The sequence below is a fragment of the Hemicordylus capensis genome, chromosome 5, assembly GCF_027244095.1.
Source record: "Hemicordylus capensis ecotype Gifberg chromosome 5, rHemCap1.1.pri, whole genome shotgun sequence".
Taxonomy (NCBI): domain Eukaryota; kingdom Metazoa; phylum Chordata; class Lepidosauria; order Squamata; family Cordylidae; genus Hemicordylus; species Hemicordylus capensis.
This window is the reverse complement of record NC_069661.1, coordinates 13,172,612-13,193,321: the sequence shown is the minus strand read 5'-3', so window position 1 is coordinate 13,193,321 and position 20,710 is coordinate 13,172,612. Positions and strand designations below refer to the sequence as shown.

The 20,710-nt window shown below is 42.0% G+C and overlaps 1 protein-coding gene across 2 annotated transcripts in view; it reads left to right on the top strand.

Moving 5' to 3' along the window:
- Positions 1–20,710, top strand: part of MOB1B (MOB kinase activator 1B) — a 61,437-nt gene that overhangs the window by 27,872 nt on the left and 12,855 nt on the right. For both annotated transcript variants that reach the window (XM_053252177.1, XM_053252178.1), the window contains exons 2-3: positions 8,072–8,238; positions 18,041–18,134. In XM_053252177.1, the coding sequence (XP_053108152.1) occupies positions 8,072–8,238; positions 18,041–18,134 (261 nt within the window). The remainder of the gene's footprint in view (positions 1–8,071; positions 8,239–18,040; positions 18,135–20,710) is intronic.

Sequence of the window (20,710 nt, the reverse complement as noted above, 5' to 3'; positions counted from 1 at the left end):
CTTGTAATATAGGAACTGTGAGATGTTCATGCCTCTTTACAAAGATATAATAAACATTGTGCTCAGCAGTGGAAGAGGGAAAAACATTCAGTTTTTGGCAGCTAGTCCCATACAGAGCTCAACAAAGATTTCAAATTCAGAGGAGTCTTTTCTGCTGTTCAGACTACATGCAATGAAGTTCTTGACTGATCTAAAAGAGTGGGATGGTCTCTGAGGTGTGTTGGGCTCTAAATGCCCAGAAAGTAACTGGAGTTGATACCTTGTTTTCCCCAAGACACTTTCTAAACACCTCAGTTGGATTTCAGAACTGTTTAGCCTTAGATTAATAGCGGAACAGTCAACCTCATGCAGTGTGGCCTTTCCTTCTCTAGATATTTTCAAACAGAAGCTGGATGGCCATCTGTCAGGGATTCTGTCGTTTCATACACTGAATGTAGAAGACTTCCAAGGTCCTTCTAACTTTTAACAGTTTGTGATGAATAAGTCGATATGGTGGCAATGCAATGCACATATTAACTCCAAACTCTCAACAAAAAGACCTTTTATTGTGCAAACAAAAAAAACCCCTAGAAGTTGGTAAACATAAAAACATAAAACATTTTGGAACACCTGATTCTTCTCAGGTTTTCCCCCTTCTCTCTCCCCACCCCTTCATTATCTCTCTGCCAGTCATAGAACTGTGTGTTATCACATCTAAGGAGTTTAACAGCTAGGGAATCAAGGTTTACATCTGTACTTATTTGTTTTACTTAGCTGAGGATGGTGTGTCATACCAAAATGTCTTATGTTTTTACGTTTACCCATTTTTAATTTTTCTTTATACAAGAAAAGATCTTTTTGTTGAGAGATTCTGAGAGAGATGATATAATTGTAGGAGCAGAGCTGCCTTGTATGTGGTATCATGAAGTACAGAATCTAAATTCTAAAACCAACATAAATATTGGTGGTATAGTTTGAGAGTTTAGACTTTTAAAGAAAGTAGTTTGGAGACAATGGCAGTAAATTGATATAGCCCATGTTGGTTCTAGCTAAACATAGCCTGTTTGAACTGATCTAGTGTTAAATTGTGCTTCTTTTAAAAGCTACAAAAGCATCTCTTCCCTTCACCTTTCAGCTACTGACAGATTCCTTGGGAAATGAATACAGAGACAATACAGTAGCAGCAGTAGGGTGGTAGCTAGATTTTGAAAGCACTGGACCCAGAGTCGGTAGAATTAGGATTGGATGATATAATCGTGTGGTTGGAGAGCTTGATAGTGCTCTCCATTGCTCAAACAGCAGAAAGAAATAAAGTTTTCTTTCGTTAAAGTGTCTTGTTGGTTTCAAAATAGTATATTTTAAAAGATGCGTTGTTAGTACTTGACTAGTAATAGTACATAGCATTTGTATAATGGCTTTCCTAGGTGTTCAAAGCATTTCACATGCATACAGTATCTTGGTAATCCCTACAACATTCCTGTAATAACCAGTTATTGATATTGAGTACATGCACATGTAATTAAAGGGATGGGGGGCAAAATTTGGACATTTGTAGCTACCCAGACTACTGGATGCAGGATATGGCTGGTGGTGACTGCAGGTAAGATCAAGATAGTTAGTGGTGGGACTCGCAACATCATTGTGGAGCTTGCCCAGCTCTAAAGTAGGTTATTTATTTAGTGTCTTCTGGCAATCCTCTTTCAGTTATAACTCTGTTCATAAGGTGCAGGTTAACATAGTTTGCCCCTTGGTATAGAACTGTTAACATGAGAGCCAGCATGGTGTGCATGGTGTTAGAGTGCTGGACTAGAACCGGGGAGACCTAAGTTCAAATCCCCATTCAGCCATGAAACTAGCTGGGTGACTCTGGGCCAGTCACTTCTCCCTCAGCCTAACCTACTTCACAGGGTTGTTGTGAAAGAGAAACTCAAGTATGTAGTACACTGTTCTGGGCTCCTTGGAGGAAGAGTGGGATATAAATGTAGAAATAATAATAAAAAATAATAATAACTTGAAGATTTCAAGTAATTAAATCATGCCAACAAAAATTGCCAGTCGTGTTCCTAATATAAACAGAAATGAGGCATAATAGCGCACTGTCCAAAGATATTTTGTATATGGTTAATATGGTTGAAAAGACTCTTTGAAGATGAAAAGCATGCATCCTGACTAATAGTTTTTGAGCCAGACAACCTATGTTTCAGGTGCAGTGGTTGACTGGTTTCCATTCTGCCCCTCCTAAGTTTGCTTAATACGTTGTGTTTGCTGTTTTAAGGGGATTAGTTGTATCAAATTGCGCTCCTACAATAACCTATCTTGAAGTCCCACCAGCGGACTTGTTAAAGTTTGTCTCTGTATTTTTAGGGACACAAATAAAAGATTAGTACTTTCCCACAGTAGTTTGCATAACTTGCCTTTCATTGATAGCACTGTTCAGAATGATCACGAAGAAAATGATGGAAAACCACTGATTGGGCCGAATGAAGCAGTTTTTATTTCACTCCTTGGGAAGGATGCCTTTGCAAGTGAGGGGCACAGAATAAAGGAAAAGACGGGTTATTTTGAATTGGATCAGCATCTGTTAATGAAGGTGCATACAAGCATTTGGGTTGCAGAAGACTTTGTCAAGTAGAAGGAAGGCAAAAATAGCTATGTTCTTTGCTAACGACAAATGAAAATATCATTATAGTTTGTCATATTCTATGCAGGGATTCCCAACCTGTGGTACTCCAGATATTGCTGAACTCCTATCATCCCCATTCCCCAGCTACAATTTATTGTGGCTGGGGATGTCGGGAGTTAATCAACATCTGGAGTACCTCAAGTTGGGAACCCCTGTTCTATAGGGACCCATTTCTAGGTATCAGGCAGATTTTAAACTTGCTCTGGATCTGACAACATAATTGTGTTACTATTCTACTTGCTAAATAACTTTGTGTTAGTTGTACTACTTTACCAAGAAAAAGGAATACTTCTCCCCCCCCCCATTTTAAATGACAGAATTAACTTCTTTAAAATAGAATTTGATAGTGCCTAGAAATTTAACCGTGGCTTCCATTAGGATATTTAGAGGTATACCATAGTTATTTAATCAAATCTTTATTTGTCCCAAGCAGCTCTGTTTCTGTTCAAGAATGTTACTTGTAAAGGTGGAAAAGAGAAGCCCACTTACACTCTCTGTCATGAAGTCTGGTAATTTTGTCTTGTCAGTTGTCTGGCTCCTAAATTTTTTTGGACTGGTTCCTAGATTCAAAGAAAATTTGTCAAGGCCTAGTTTTAACAGTTAATTTCCTATTTCAGAAGCCACTAAAACTAAACAAAATTCCATTTTTACATGCACAGTCTGGGGAGATGTAACCAGAGCAGAAAAATATTACTATTCACATGTCTAGCCAAAAAATATATATGCTATTTTGTGCCTGCTTTTTGCCACCTCCGAATAAAGAGAAGTTAGAAGATGCAATTAGCATACTGCTTTACTGCCAAGTTGCCAAGAAAAGAGGTGACTAGAAGTATACTTTCTAAAGGAAATGAAATGTACAAATCTACAGGAAATTAATATATTCATTGGCAAGTTGATAGCCCAATCTTTTAATTACTTTGTATCCTAGTAATAAGTAATGAATGCTAAAGCTTGCACAATCTAAATGTAGTTAAGTAATTTATAGGAGGACAGGGGTGTATCTTATGGTGCCTAATTAACATAAGATACACCCTATTTTAACTTGAGAGTTTGCAACTTAAAATAGGTAAACTGATGGTAGCTGTATTTGATGCCGCAAAATGAGAGGGACTATGTAGATGCAATTATATTTATTGGACAAAAGATGCAAAGTATATTTCAAGCTATTTTGCTGGACAGAACAAAATGGAAATAGAATTGAATCAACTTTGCAACAGGCCCAGGCTACTTCCTTTTGATCTCAGACTATCCCAAGTGACTGTCCACCAGTGTCTGGATTATTATTATTATTATTTTTTACACAGTCAAATAGGTGTTATTGACTGGTTAGTTTTATCCAGACATCGAGTCCTTCCCAAGGACCTGGGATGGCTGAATTTTATTACCACTGTTGTTGCTGTTATTATTATAGATATCGTCGCAGAATATAAGCTGTTCCCAGTAAAGTTGCTTTTTGTAATTGGCTGATGGTGATTTCTGTGGCCCTTATGGTGTTGAGGTGCTCTTCAAGTTGTTTTGGAATTGCCCCTAGGGCGCCAATTACCACTGGGATTATTTTGGTCTTCTTCTGCCATAGCCTTTCCATTTCAATTTGTAGATCTTTGTAGTTTGTAGTTTTTTCTATTTCTTTTTCTTCTATTCTGCTATCCCCTGGTATTGCTATGTCGATTATGTTAATTTGTTTTTCTTTCTTCTCGACTACAGTTATATCTGGTGTATTATGTGGCAGATGTTTGTCTGTTTGTAGTTGGAAGTCCCATAATATTTTTACATCTTCATTTTCGATCACTTTTTCAATTTTATGGTCCCACCAAATTTTTGGCTACAGGTAGCTTGTATTTTTTGCAGATGTTCCAGTGTATTATCCCTGCTACCTTGTCATGCCTTTGTTTGTAATCAGTCTGTGCGATCTTTTTACAACAGCTGATTAGGTGGTCCACGGTTTCATCTGCTTCTTTACAAAGGCGGCACTTGCTGTTTGTGTTTGATTTTTCTACTTTTGCTCTTATTGTATTTGTTCTTAATGCCTGTTCTTGTGCAGCCAATATTAAACTCTCTGTTTCTTTCTTCAAGTTGCCATTCTTAAGCCATTGTCAGGTCTTGGTGATGTTTGATTTTCCAGTTATATTGTGCAAATATTGACCATGCAGGGGCTTCTTTTTCCATTGTTCTGCTCGGTTCTTGACTTGTTCTTTCTTGTAGGCCTGCTTTGTTTCATTGGTGTTGAATAGTTTCTCGTTATTGACCATTTGAAGTGTATCTTCTTCACTGTCCTTGATATATTCTTCAAGGCCTCTTTTCTCCTCCTCTACTGTTTGATGGACTTGCAGCATTCCTCTTCCACCTGAGCTACGAGGGAGATATAGCTTATCTACATCACTGCGGGAGTGCAGAGCATGATTGATGGCCATTATTTTCCTGGTCTTACGATCTAGCGTCTCTAGCTCTGCCTGGGTCCAGTCTATTATTCCTGCAGTGTAACTGATAACTGGTATAGCCCAGGTGTTTATGGCTTGTATGGTGTTCTCGCCATTGAGTTTGGACTTGAGGATTTTTCTAACTCTCCTGATGTATTCACTTCCAATTTTTTTTAACTTCAGTGTGTGCGATGTTATCAGCCTGGAGAATGCCCAGGTATTTGTAATGTTCTTTCTCTTCCAGGTTCTTGATGTTGCTTCCATTGGGCAGTTCTATTCCTTCTGTTGTTGTTGCTGTTGTTGTTAGTTTGATTTCTATACCACCCTTCCAAAAATGGCTCAGAGTGGTTTACACAGAGAAATAACAAACAAATAAGATGGAACCCTATCCCCAAAGGGCTCACATTCTAAAAAGAAACATAAGATAGACACCAGCAACAGTCACTGGAAGTACTGTGCTGGGGGTGGAGAGGGACTCTCCCCCTGCTAAATAAAGAGAATCACCACAGTTATGGATATCTTCCATCTTAAGATGGACATATTCCATCTCCTCTGGTTCTAATACTGTACACTTGTACCTGAAGGAATAAATCTCAAAAACTCTAGAGCTTAGTATGCCTAGTGGAAATGTGACTTTCAACGCTCTAGAGCTGATAAGCAATTACCCAGTAATCAGGGCATGGTAAGGAATAGTTAGTGCGCCTCAGTTTAGCCTCTGCCCACAAATTGGGCATTTGCCCAAAGCAGTCACATACCCAGAATTTGTGCCAAAAGCAGGGTAGTGGAGATTGACTTTGGGAATGTTTCCTATTGTGAATTACCAATAGCTTTGTCTTAATTTGGAAGGTTTTCTACCAAAGTATTGGTCAAGTCAAAACCAGTGTAATTTTATCTATGTGAAAGCAGCAGTGTTGCATGCAAGCCTGCCTTCCTTGTGGCAAAAAGAATTGATTCCCAGTCCTTTTGGACATGAGATCCCATTTTGATACTTGCAGACAGCACCCAGAGTATAAGCTCACATTCTTAGTGTGCCATGAAGCCTTGTACCAGAATAGTAGCGCTCTTGATTGACACCAGCCAGCAGAATGCGTTGTGGCCTGCTTTAGGTTAATTGGTTTATTGTGGATTCAGCGAGTGGTTTTCAAGCTCTGGATGGGCTTCCCTCTATGGATGTGTGCAGTTGTTTGCAGGTATCCCACTTCTTCCCACCAGCCAAAACCTGGTTGTGTTGAATGTACCTGGCAGAGGACCCTCACTGATCCACATTGGATTTGTAGGCAGCTCCACTGCCCATTATCTCAGTGTGATTTAGGAAGAAGGAAGCTTGGCTCAGAAAGGGCTTCTGCTCTGTCAAGATGTTTCCTCTCGCTTAGTTTTAGGAGGAACCTAGTGATATCCTGTTTTATTCCTCTTCCAACATCAGTGTAGTATTATTACCCCAGTCCACATATCCTTGCTTGCAGCAGTAGACTGTGTACACATGACTTCTGGACACTCACCTGTGGAGCAGATTATTGCTACTTGGCTGCGTAGGACCAATGGCTAAATAAGTTTGGAAGGAGTACCCAAATTCAAAAAGTTTAAGAAATACTGACGTAAGCTTTTGTAACAACAGCATGAAGACATGTGATGATCTGGTCTGAAAGCACATGATGTTATTACCTAATTAAAGCTAAGCTGGTCTCATCCTTTTTCAGTGCCTGTCTGGGAATTTGCCTCAGTAGGAGCCACTCGTAAGCTGCCCAACGGAATATCGGTGAAATAAATAAAGCAGCCTGTTTTATCAGATGCATGATGCAGACTGGTTTAAAATCCATATAACCATAAACCAGTTAGTTTCTAAAAGTACCATGGCATTTCTTGTTTTGATATAACTGTGTGTGTTTCATGAACGATGGGTGAGTTGCAAACCAAAATTGCATTTTTACCCCCAGGTTGTTGACCTGATAGTCCAACAAATTCTTCCCAGTATTTTTAAAAAATGCACATAGCTGAGTGAAAATTCAGAGTCCTATTCAGGAACACTCAGATGGTAGGGTGTCCAGAATTCAGTATGCAGAATGAAAAGCACAGGCAGAGACAAACAGACAGGCAATACAGTTCAAGTCATATCTTCAGGGAAATCTTTGAAACATGAGACATAGAAGCTTACACATGACATTTTTTGAACTTCTGAGATTAGTTACCTTTTTCTTTAGTTGAGTTTGCTGTGTTGTAGTGGAGTCCTCTCTCCTTTTCCCATTTGTCCACTTCCCTCTCTAATTTTTTGCATGCATTCCCACACTTTTCTGTCCTGGAAACATTGTCTCTTCTCTATTTTGGAATTTTGGCTTCCTTTACATGTAGCCTTAGCAGCATGGGAGTCTCTTCCCCAAGACAAAAACCCACATATCTGTGGGTTGCATGTGAATGTCACAGGTAAGTGACTTGGGCTGACAGTGTGAATCTTTCCCGCTTAATCAGCATCCTGGCTGGGACTGTGACTTCCATGCTGCTGTGGCTGTGTGTGAAGGGGACATTATCTTCTGCCTCTTCTAACCTTTCTTTCCCATCCCATTTTTTAAGTACTAATGTCTTCCCACCAGCAAATTTATTTATTTGTATTACTAATGTTGATGGTGGAGGGAAAATAATTTAAACTAGCTGGGCTGGGCTGGGATCAGAGCATCTGCGCCTCTGCTGGCCCACCCCGCCTGCTTCGCCCCCCGACCCGGCTGCAGTTTCTGGCCGGCTTTCAAGCTGGCCTGTCTCCTCCTCCTGCCTGCTCCCGGCGGCCAGCCCGCCTCTGGCTCCTCATCCTGGTGGCTGTTTTCTCCTCATCCCCATCGCTAGTCCAGCAGCTGCTAGTGAACTCTCGCAAGAGCTGCCACACATGGGATTAGTGACTGGTACGCCTATGAGAAATAAATATATAGATGAGTTCAGGAGAGAGGAGCCATTTTATGAGGCACAAGATTTTCTGGGGAAAAAATATTTTTCTCCCTTTTTGCAGTGGTAGCCGCTCTTCTAAAACATTTAAACCAAAGAAGAATATTCCTGAAGGCTCCCACCAGTATGAGCTGCTGAAACATGCAGAGGCCACTCTTGGAAGCGGCAACCTGCGGATGGCTGTTATGCTGCCGGATGGCGAAGACCTAAATGAATGGGTCGCAGTGAACAGTAAGTAAGCTGACCTTTTATTCCTGCATACTCTTGAACATTGATATGAGCTGATAAGAGTGTGTGTGTGTGTGTGTGTTTTTCATCTTTAGCGCTGTGAATTGTTTCCAGAGCTTGTCGGCATATGTCATTTGAAATAACTGTTGCATTTAAATCTAGGTAGCTGCAAATCTACCTTTAGCGGTGAACAGCAAGAAATGGGGATGTTTTGTCATCTGGCATCTGTTCTGACTGGTCCCAGGAATTCTCTCCCCTCTTCCTCTGATAGTCCTTCTCATGAATTGTGTGGGGACGTCCCCATGGCCTTTCACTCCCATGATTGAGCTGTGTGCCCTGAGTCAGGTGGCCATATCTTTGGAGAAAGAGTTCAGCTTACCACTGCCGACCCTGGTGATTGGCCTTGAACATGAGTAAGCCTGGGGAACAAGAACCACCTCCATGGGCCCCCCTTCCCTAACCTTTCTGTGAAAAGAATAGAATTTGGCTGCTTGGGAATCCCTGCTGGGGACTGCCTTTTGAACCCTTCCCAGAACACCCCTCCACACAAAGCCATTTGCGTAGACGGGGAAGACACCGAGTTCTAGGAACTGATCTTTAAACCTGTTCAAATTTCCCAGGCCTGGCGTGGCACCATATGCATCTCTCACGGGGCCACAGGCAAGGGTACACATCTCCACATGGGTGGGTGGTGGGGGGGGGATGTTTTTGCAGCAGTTTGGCTGCAGTCACCAAGGCAAGGCAAGCCATCTCCAATGTACCCCTCCCCATGGCTTCCCTCTACATAGCAACCTGGCTCTATGTAGAGCCCCAGTGGTCTGACACTCTCCTGAGCGGGTGCTGCCTGCCCTGGGTCTGTACCCATTGGCATTACAAAGGAAGAAGGGGCTGGTGCTCCCTTCCCCAACCTCTGTGTGCTTGGCTGCTCCAGAATCCTTTCTTGTGGCAGCCTCTTAAACCTGGACAGGAGCCGCCCCCCCCCCCCCACAATATTTGCTCCCCACCCGGAGAGGGGATGCCCTGCTCATGCTGGCTATCCCACCCACAAGGGGGCCATTTTTCAGGGCATACCAGTTTGTGTGGACGGTGGAGACACAGGGGTTGGGCATGGACCTTTAAACTCATTCAAAATTCCTGGGTCCAGGCCAGCATGGCGCCGTATGCATATATCCCAGCACAGGGATTCCTAGGAGAGGAGAGGCACGGTTTCCAGCAGTTCCGGGAAAGTGGGCCCGCCCTTTGTGGCCACAGGCAAAGGTGCACATCTCCACGTGGGCTGGCAGAGTGTAGGGTTATACAGCAGTCTGGCAGCCGTCACCAAGACTGTGACAGCACTCGCCCAAGAACCCATCCCCGTGGCTTTCCTTCATAGAACATCCTGGCTCGGTATCTAGTCTGCTGCTCTCATGAGAGAGTGATCCATGGGATAATGGGCTAAGACTCCAGCATGGAGAGTGCCATTCTCAAACACAGAGAATACCACCTCATACATTGGGATTTAGTGCCCACAGACTGTTCTTCTCATGAGCAAGACTAGGGAGCAGATATCCCCACCTGTGGAAGGGGCTAGGCCCCCATTCCACAAGCTTTCTGTGAAAAAATGGAACCTGGCTACTCAAGAATCCCTGCTTGGGTCTGCCTTTTTATACTCTACCCCGGGTACCTCCCACCCCTAGCCATTTGCTCCTCTCCCGGCACTCTGATGGGGTGCCCTGCAGTCTTTGTGAACAGACATCCTCACCTTCTTCTCCAGAGCAAAGCACTTAGTGCCTGTCCTGTCATCTTGTGCCCTTTCCCTGCCGCTTGCCAAGTGTGGGAAGCAAGGGACAGAGTGGGAAGAGGGAATGCCCCTGAGCGACTGTGCAGCTTGACAGGCTGACAAGTCCGGGATGGGCCGTTGCGGCGTCCCTGTTACCTGGTAACTGCATAGCCACATAGCTGACAGGAGGGCTGGTTTTCTGACTGGCTGCCAGCGAGAAGTGCCTAAGGCGTGGAGTAGCCACATCCTTGGGTGTGTCTGCACTGCCGCCTCTGTGATTGTGGTTTGAAAATCAGCATGAAGCCGCAGTTATGGCTGCTTCTGGAGTCAAATGTAATGCTTCAGTGGCTGAACCTCAGGTCTTGGCGGTGAACCTTAGTGATAATCTAAGGTTCACTTTGGAATTTGGCGAGGCAAACCAGAAGTTGCTTTTGACCCGAAACCAAAAAGCTTCCCCTCTCCTTTCTCCATACCCCAACGTAAATGAGTTAAGATTCCCCTTCTTTTACCATTGCCATCTCCCACGCAGTATGAGAGGATGCTTCTCAGCATCTCCGTATATTGCTGCTGCTCGATATAGGTGTTTCCCACGGTCTAGGAAACATACTAGCTGGGATTCGAACCGGCAACCTCTTGCTCACTAGGCAAGTTACTTCCGTGCTCCAACATTAAGTGTCTTAGAAGGATTTTACACTAGCTCAAAACTTTTGTGCTATTTAGTAGTTCTAAGTCTGGAGCTGGAGGTCCAAATTAGTTTTATGCTAGTGCAAATATGTTGCGGTTATGAAACAATTGTGCAGTTGCTGCAAACCTCACTTACTTCAATGGTAACTTTTGCACAATGGTGCTCTTGCTCAATCCTCACTTTAAAGACAGCTAAGCTGTCCTCTTCCGTTAGTGTAACAGTACTCAATCCGCATGCGGCTCCTTGTTCTGGATGTCAGCCGCTGCTTAATACTACACAGACCTACACAGCTTGGACTGAAAGTAGTCTACTAGGGGCTTGATACACTTTCTGGTTTTGCTGCTTGCCTGGGACTGGAAAAATGGGGATGTCAAGTACCTAGTGGGTCGCAATATGTGGGTTGTGGGCTGCATTCAGCTTGGTGAGTCACAAGTTGCTACCAGGTCTGATACAGCACCAACTCTCGATATTTTTTAAGTAGAACTGCTGTTTTGGCAGCACCGTTTATTAGACACAGCAGTGAAAGTGTCTTGAGGCTGACTTGTCTTCTCTGGGGATTTTTTCTTTAAATTTCTTTAAATTTCAGCTGTTCTTCTTGAACAAAATGTCATCCCTGCTTTTACCAAACATTGAAAGCTGATAACAGCTGAAAAATTTGACTCCCTCAGATTTCAGCTACAGCTGTTTGGCTGTACAGACATGCCCTTCCCCAACTGAATTAAGACATCAGTTGTTAATAAGCAGTCTCTTGTTTCCATGGAAAAACATTCTGTCAAGAAACTGGAGGGGATACTTAGAATAAAGAGACCTAAAAATTAGGGCTGCTGCATTTAATTCATTAATCAGATTAATCTTTTTTTGTTTGTTTTAACATTTCCTTACTAAAAAGGTGACCCTGATTACTCAGTCAGCAATGTTTAAAAATATTGCTTATTAAAAGCTGCAGGTGGCAAGCAACATCTTAAGAGGCAATTCCCCTTTTCTTCCGTTGAAGGGAATACCTCTTTATGGGAGGAGAGCTGGTCTTGTGGTAGCAAACATTATTTGTCCCCTTTGCTAAGCAGGATCTGCCCTGGTTTGCATTTGAATGAGAGACTACATGTGTGAGTAAGATATTCCTGTTAGGGGATGGGGGCACTGTGGGAAGAGTATCTGTATACTTCCATGCAGAAGGTTCCAAGTTCTCTCCTTGGCATCTCCAAGATAGAGCTGAGAGAGATTCCTGCCTGCAGCCTTGGAGAAGCCACTGCCAGTCTGTGTAGACAGTACTGAGCTAGATGGACCAATGGTCTGACTTGGTAGAAGGCAGCTTCCTATGTTCTCTTCCATGCAGAAGGGAATGCCTCTTCTAAGATAGCGCCTGCTATGTGCACCACCATGTGCCCATTTTAAAAAAGCAAAGTAGGTTTGCTTCAGGACTTTTTTTTTTTAACTCATATACAATTTAATCAATAGTCAATTCATATAAATAATTTACTTAAGTCTTAATTGGGTGGCAACCCTGCTAAAAATTGTGCATCTTAGGATAGTCATGAACATGCTAGATGAACTTAGATAAGCCATCTTTCTCAGCCCAATCCAGATCCCCATATGGGGATTATAATACTGAGCTACTATATGGGAAGGTTGTAAAGATGAGGTAATGCATGTGGAGCACTTTAGATACTCGGTTGCCACATAAGTGAAAAGTTTCCTTCCCCCTCAGACATTAAATGTTGAGATTTCTTTCTTTAATGGCTTTTTCAAAATGCACCTCTTTCGTTTTGTGCAGAAATGTCATTTTATGGTTTGGTAAATTCCTGGTATGAATATTGTTGCTTCCTTCCCACCCCTTTTATCTTGATTTGCAAGCTTAATATAATCAGCTCTGATTATCTTGGGCCAAATACTGGCAGTCTTGCCTCTCAGCCTGGACACTAGTTCTCAAAATGAGAAGACAGTGATAAGGCAGAAGCCTCATTATCCATGGTATACACACTCATTTATTTTTTCCTACTGTTGCCTCTGATCAAACAGATTTCTGCAGAGGTAGTGGGGAGCTTTTTTGGTGATGGTGACACTACAAAAAACTGCAAAACTTGTTTTCTAGAAGTGTGGCATTAGTGTACGGACGATGGGCAACAATACCTCTTTCATATAACCTTCAGTTTTCTGAAGGCACTATAATCTTTCAGCTCTCTAGCCATCAAATGATGTTTTCTATGATGGATAAATTGCCAAATTAAGCTGCTACAGTATCTGACATGTTGCCTTTAATCTCAGTGACTGTCATGAGGCAGTTAAAGCAAACGTCAAGACAGCAAGATTATTTTATTAAAACCAGCCCTTCTATAGCGCTCCAGTGCACAAAAATGCTTTTCAGTCTTTTAGTACTTTCAGCCTCCCAGCAATATCCCTGTTTTGCAAGTGGGGGATTAAAACTTAGGAATAATGCCACCCAAGAGCATCCAAATGGCTTTGACTGACAGAGATTTCAATGCAGTTTTTCAGATCCAAGATCACCCTTCTTCTGTTTGTGGCAGGCTATATAGTACAGATTATAGGACCAGTCTTTTAAGTATTGGAACTGGTGGTTGAAGGTGGATATGAACCATGGACCTTCCAGGAGCTAGAAACCAGCCCTGGAGCTTATGTTCTAGATTCATTGAATCTCCTGGGTCTTGTTATCTTTGCCAGGATTTCCCCTCCATCCTTTCTCATATGTAGATATCTTGGGAATGTTTATAATCCCAAAGCGGAGTTAAAATGTTTTGAATGAATAAAATCAGCATTGATTCCTTACACTTTCTGATCAGCCTCTCCCTCCTGTGAGTTCTTTGTCCATGCTACAAGATATGGGTGTGCAGCTTTAAGACTCTGCTTCTATTCCCTGCTCTTGTACAGTGTTCCCTCTAAGGCGTGCACATGTGTGCACACTCACGTTTTTGATGTCCGCTCAGTTAATTTTAGATTCCGCCCAGGTTGAATCAGGAAGGCCCCATTCTGAATGCACATGCGCACACACTGTCTTGATACTGCTACCCAGAACAAAATTCATTCCTCATACAGATTGGAAAAAAAAAATAGAGAGAACACTGCTCTTGTATGTTGCTGTGCATCTGAATTCTTTGCCTCTGTCTTCATGGCAGAGGATACTGATCATATATCTGCTCTGGAACTGAGCATCTCGGGCTTGGAGGTTAAAGAACTGGGCCAATTTGAGGTGACGAGAGGAATTTCTAATCTGTCTTGAAAAACTAAAAATCAACAAATCACCAGGGCCAGATGGCATTTACCCAAGAGTTTTGAAGGAACTCAAATGTGAAATTGCTGTTTGTTCCTACCCACTGTTTCCTGTCCTTCAACCAGTTACCAATCCACAATTAAACCTGTCTTCTTATTCCATGACTGCTAAGTTTGGTGGGGAACATGGTCAAAAACATTGCGGAACTCCAAGTATACTATGTCAACCGGATCACCTTTATCCACATGCCTATTATTATTATTATTATTATTATTATTATTATTATTATTATTAATTCAATTTCTATACCGCCCTTCCAAAAATGGCTCAGGGCGGTTTACAAAGAGAAATAACAAATAAGATGGCTCCCTGTCCCCAAAGGGCTCACATTCTAAAAAGAAACATAAGACACACACCAGCAACAGTCACTGGAAGTACTGTGCTGGGTGTGGATAGGGCCAGTTACTCTCCCCCTTTCACAGAAACCTTACCCTTCCTCACGTAATTCCTTTCTTTGTCACTGAATATCTATAGTTTTTAGATCTTGTTAAGGGTTTACAAGATCTGTTAAAAAAAACAAAAAACCCTGCTAACTGGGCAAAGAGGCATCTTTTTAATGTGGTGATTCTCTTTGTTTAGCAGGGGGAGAGTAACTGGCTCTATCAATCCCCAGCACAGTGCCTTCAGTGTCTCTTTCTGGTGTCTGTCTTGTGTTTCCTTTTAGATTATGAGCCCTTTGGGGACAGGGATCCATCTTGTTTATTTCTCTATGTAAACCACTTTGGAAATGTTTGTTGAAAAGCGGTGTATAAATATTTGTTGTTGTTAAACTTGGTTTGTGTGAATGTGGGGACATGTAAACATGGCCGCAGAGAGGAGACTACTCCTGTATAGCCTTACAAATCATTTCCCTTGAGTTATGCGGGCATGTACTTACGGTATCACAGTCATTTTCTGTACTTGCCCAGTGTCTGGAGGCTGTCAGGTCTGGATAGGGCAAAACAAGCTCAGATTTAATCCCTCCAAGACTGAGTTGCTTTTGCTTACTCCTCGATCTGGCCAGTTGCCTAGTCTGAGTCTGTGCTGCCCCTGAAGGAGGTGGCCCGCGACTTGGGGGTCCTCATGGACTCGCAGCTGCTGCTCATGCAGCAGGTGAAGGCTGTGGCCAGAGGTGCCTTTGCCTGCCTTCGGCTGGTCCTCCAGTTGCGGCCCTGTCTCAACCAGCAGGCCCTGGCAACGGTAACTCATGCCCTCGTCATCTCTCATCTGGATTACTGTAATGCACTTTGCCTGGGGTTGCCTTTTGAAGATGACCCGGAAATTTCAGTTGGTCCAGAATGCGGCGGCCTCCCTGCTTATGGATGCTAGGCGATATGATAGCGTGATGCCTCTCTTGCGGTCGCTGCACTGGTTACCTATTTGCTTCCGGGTCCAATTCAAACTGCTGGTTCTCAACTTTAAAACCCTTCAGGGCTTAGCTCCTGCTTACCTGAAGGACTGCCTTTCCCGGCCAGTCCTGTCCCGTCCTGTGAGATCTTTTCAGGTTGCCCTTCTTTTGGTCCCTGGTCTCAGAGAGGTCCATAGTACTAGAGCCTGAGGAAGGGCTTTCTCTGTTGTTGCCCCTTCACTTTGGAATTCTCTTCTCTCTCCCCCCGCCCCCCACCACTTCATTCTGCTTCCTCCCTTTCAGCATTTAAAACCTTATTGAAGACATTCAATGTAACCCCTGTTAACTTGGCAAAGAGGCACCTTTTAACGTGGTGATTCTCTTTATTTAGCAGGGGGAGAGTAACTGGCCCTATCCACCCCCAGCACAGTACCTCCAGTGACTGTTGCTGGTGTCTATCTTATGTTTCTTTTTAGATTGTGAGCCCTTTGGGGACAGCGTTCCATCTTATTTATTTGTTATTTCTCTATGTAAACTGCCCTGAGCCATTTTTGGAAGGGCGGTATAGAAATCGAATTAAATAAATAAATAAATAAATAAATTTTTTTTCTGCCAGGCATTTGCCCTTTTAATTTGTTTTTTGGTGTTTTTTGTTTGTTTTTAAAATCTCAGATGCTGTTCTTGTTTGTATACCACCCTGAAACATGTGGATTGGGTGGTATATCAAATCTATGAATGAATGAATGAATGAATGAATAATATTATAGTGCTTAAAAATGTCATTTGGGTGTTAATCCCAGCACTGCAAGTGTTAATCCTTTGAAGAACAGAACATTTAGTTTATTTTTGAAAACTTGGGGAGTACAGCAGGGTGGAAATAAACAAACCTGAACTTGGAAATGTCTAATTCATATGTTTCTTAACTAGAATTAAAGGACATGGAAGAACCATGATAGTTTTATTGAAATGAGATCCTTTGAATAGTAGTTTAACAGTGGCACTGAAATTGTCTACTTTGGCTTCCCAAATATCACCAACATAACTTGTGTGTGGAAGATCACAAGTCTCTTGGTGGTGGTGCTTTTGTGTTTGCAGATGAACAGAAACAAGACTTATTGTACAGCCGTTCATGTTTTAAAGGCCATTATTCAAGTTCAAGTCTAGAAATGACACTTTGAAATAACTAACATAGAGATACCAGACACTGCATCAGAATAGACCTGTTAACTCCAGGAAAGAACATCCTTGCCATTTAATTCATTTATTATTGTGTTTAAATTGTTAGTATCTTACAGTTATTTATGAAATAGAAGCTTTCATGAAATACAAAATTAAAAAATAATAAAATTTAAAATATAGTTGGAAACAAAACAGTTAAATGTTAAACAGTCTGGAACAACACTAAATATATGATGATCTACTTTCCCTTCTCCAACACTATCCTCCCTTTGATTGTGTCATATTTTGGAGTAGCTTCTTTATTGTTCGTATAAAGCTAACTAAGGAAAGAAGGGAGGGCACTGATGTAGTAAGAGCACAGGAAACTTCTAAAGTACATTATCTTTTATTGTTAGGCTCAAAGCATTTGAGTGGATATTCTTCAGAAGCACTGGTAAAACAAAGCAGCCTTCCATACAGGTGGACCTTGTTATCCGTGGAGGGTTCCATTCCCGCCTAAAACCGCAGATGATGAAACCACAGATAACAAGACCTCGAATGGATGGGAATTGTGGGGTTAGGTTCCTGGAGGTTTTTTTTTAAAAAGGGGGAGGAGGCAGAAATAAGAGCAATAATGTACTCTGCCAAGCTCTCCCAGTGTCCAGCAATCCTCCTCAATTCCGCTGATTTTCCGCAAAAATCAATGGGTGTTTTTTGTTTTTTAAGGAAGAGCCACAAAATGGCTCTGTTCAGCTAAATGGTGGCTGGAAATTACATCAGAAGTCATTTCCAGCCCTCTAGGAACCACGGATAGACAAATTTTCACTATTTTTGGAACTGTGGAGAACGAGGCTGAGTGTACATGGCTCAACCACGGATACACGAAACTGTGCGTGCCGGGACCACAGATAACGAGGTATTATCTGTTTAATATCACCTGTATTATCTGTGAAAGAATTACTTTGAGATCATATGAAAGGTTGCTTTGCTTTATGAGTGCTCCTAGAGAAGAGTGCTCATGCTCAGGACAAGTTGGGCTTGATATTCAAGTAAACCATTGGCACCATGAGAGTTGGCTTTGAAGCAGCACATTGAGTGGTTTTGTAAGCATCAAAATAAATGGAAAATCCACAAGGGTGAAATGCTGTTGCAATAGGTCTGTACTTTTAAGAGTGAGAAAGCAGAAGAAAATAAAAATACTTGGAGTATATGTGAGGGCAGCAGAGGCAGGAAGGATTTCTTGCACCTGTTTCTACAGGGATTCAGCCACATGCCAGGTATATTTGGAACATGCCAGGTGGCTTCTGTATCTCTCTTTTACCTAGCAGTTCAGCACAGGTTAAGAGAGGAGGGTGTGTGGGAATGCAAGAACACTTTATTTTGTATCCATCGTATCACTGGACAGATAAACAAGGTTAAGAAAGAATGGCTTGTCCAAAGACAATGCAAATCTTATGATTTTGCTGATGGATTTTCTAGATCCAGGTTAAATATTCAGTTTAATAGATTTCACCATTTCCAGTTCACTGGCAGTTTGGCAGTTAGTTAATAAACTGTTCTCCCCCCCCCCCCGCCCCCGTTTTTTTTTAACAGCTGTGGACTTCTTCAACCAGATCAACATGCTTTATGGGACTATAACAGACTTCTGCACAGAGGAGAGCTGCCCAGTGATGTCTGCCGGTCCAAAGTAAGAATGCTTGACATGCTTCATTGAGACAGAAAACATGGCATAGTTTCTTTTTTCTTTAACTTAACAAATAATCTCACTTGGGAAGCATGCTCATTACTGGCTTATACAGTTGAAAAGCCTGAAATCCTCTGCTCTTCTAAAAAAAATTAAGTTCTCTCTCTTGCATGCTTTTGTTTTGAACCTGATAGTTTGAGCTTTTGCAGAAATTTGACATTTTTGACAGGGAATGTATGGATGAGGATTGGGCTTTCAGGATTGGAAGCAAAAGGTATCTGTTTACTGGGCCCTGAATCCAGACTCTTGCAAATATTTCTTACATGGTTCTCATCTCCACAACTATGAGAACTAGAAATTTTAAAAAATATGTTTTCAGTAAATGAAACCTAAGAATTCCCTTTCCTCCAACTTCCACCCACCCGAAGTAGCTTGCTCATTAGTCTTTTTACAAATGCCAATGCCTTTTTGTTCCCCCTTTTTCTTTTGGGCTGGCAGTTGAAATAGAGCAATAGCACCCAGAGGGCTAGATTTGGCCCAGGGCCCTCCAATTACTGAACTTTCGTTTAGCATGGTCATTCCAATAAGAGAGGAACATTAAACAAAAAGATCTGTATGTCGATGCAAGGTTTTATTTTCTGTTACCACTTCCTCTTTATTCTGATGAAGTTTTTCCAAAAGCATGCTACAGGCTTACTGTCATCTCCATTTTCTAGTTAGATTTATCAATTATAGCTTGATTATTGGTTTAATCCAAAATATTTAGATGCGTTTTGCTTGATGCAAAACACTGGCTTTTCTAGGTCCCTGAAGAACAAAAATGCTGTCATTATAATTTAAGGAGGCTACAGCTATATGGATTTTTTTAAAAAAACAACTCCTCCTCACAGATGTTGTTACAAAGCAGAATAATAATGTCACCTCACCGTTCTGGTACTGAGACCACAAGTCAGTGGCTGCCTCTCTTTGCATCAGTAGAATTTTGCACCTGTCATTAAGGAGCTGTCTATATTTGGCCAGATATTCAGAGACCCAGTGCACTGCAGACCTAACCCTTGATCATAGGTTGTCTTTCTGAACCATGGATAAGTATTTTGTTATAAACTGTGGTTAATAAGCTACAAACCAAGATATGAAACTGGTTTGAAATGGGTTTGTAAACTATAGTTCAGGTGCAGCCCTATAACACTTAAGCCACATTGAACTCAAATTTTATTTGGAATTTATTTCCAAAATGTATAGAATCTGACCTCAAGGAAGTTCCCCTGTCTCTCAACCCTTTCTGCTTGCTAAGTGACAAACATGTTTTGTCGGTGTCTCTCTGTACACACCTTAGGGGCAGATCTTAGCATTGTAAGCTAAACCATGGTTTCAGTGTATGTTTGGACTCCTAACCAGGTTAGCATTAACCATGGTAAAGCATTATGTCTGCAATGAGGAAAAAGAGTCAAACATTATGCTGAAAATAGGCATAAAATAGGACATAGGCACAGAGATGTGGAGCTTTGAATGTCTACGATTGTGTGACATGTAATACATTTCAATAAGTACTACAGAGTTTGGCTTTTGAACCACAGAGAGTGATTTCAGTTTGGATGCTGGATTTCTGGCTACACTGACAATTGAATCATGGGTCTACTTCAGTATGATTTGGCTTTTAGCATGATACGCTGCTTCAAAAACCTGTTTCACCAGAGGCAATGGTGGGACAAAGGAAATTGTGCTGTCAGGTATAGGGCTGGGGAATAGACTATTTGGGGTCCCCAATGCAACCCACAGTATCTATAGCTGTAGTGATCAGTCACTGACCAGACCCTCCTCTCCCCTAAAGAGTAAACTGGAAGTGAACCCTGTCCTGACAGGCTGGTGAACTCCAGGGATCAGCCAACCAGCACACCAGGTGGGTAGGACCTAGAGAGCCATGAGGAGGGAAGAGAAGGTTCCTTTGCTAGAAGAAGCTAGGCTGGAGGTGAGGGAAGCATGGGTGGAAAGGCTTAGTGAGGATCAATGGAGTTTTGCTCCCTCATGGTCAAAAGCTAGCCTGGAGATTTCTCTCATGGAAGGACCTCTGCAGATCCTTGAGAGACAGGATTGCAGGAAGCTTGATTCTCATCAGATGGTGGGTGAGTTCTCAAGGAAAGGGGGATTCAGCCTAGGGAACAGTTGGTTAGTTAGATATTGCATTAGGGACTTATATTGCTTTTGCATACTTTGTATATCCCTGATACTGTTCTATGATGCTTGTAAGCTTTTAAGGGGCTTTTGTATTTTCTTACATCCATGTCTTTGCAACTGGGTAACCACTATTTTAAAAGTGTGCTGCCCCAACATCATCTGGGGTGCTTTTTGAAGCATTCTTGTAACCTGCTGAGTATTGCTTTTACTTGTAACTAAAAACTGAGAGAGCCTCAGACAGAAGTTGTCTGTAGTATTTTGAATAAAGTTTTTTCTTTTTGTTCTTTGCATTTTTGAAGCCTTTCTGAGTGAATTTTTAACCCAGGGAAAGGGGGATTTTTCTCTGGTGCAACACACCTCATACATTCAGCAACTACCAGTCTTCTCACCACGTGTAGGTTTGA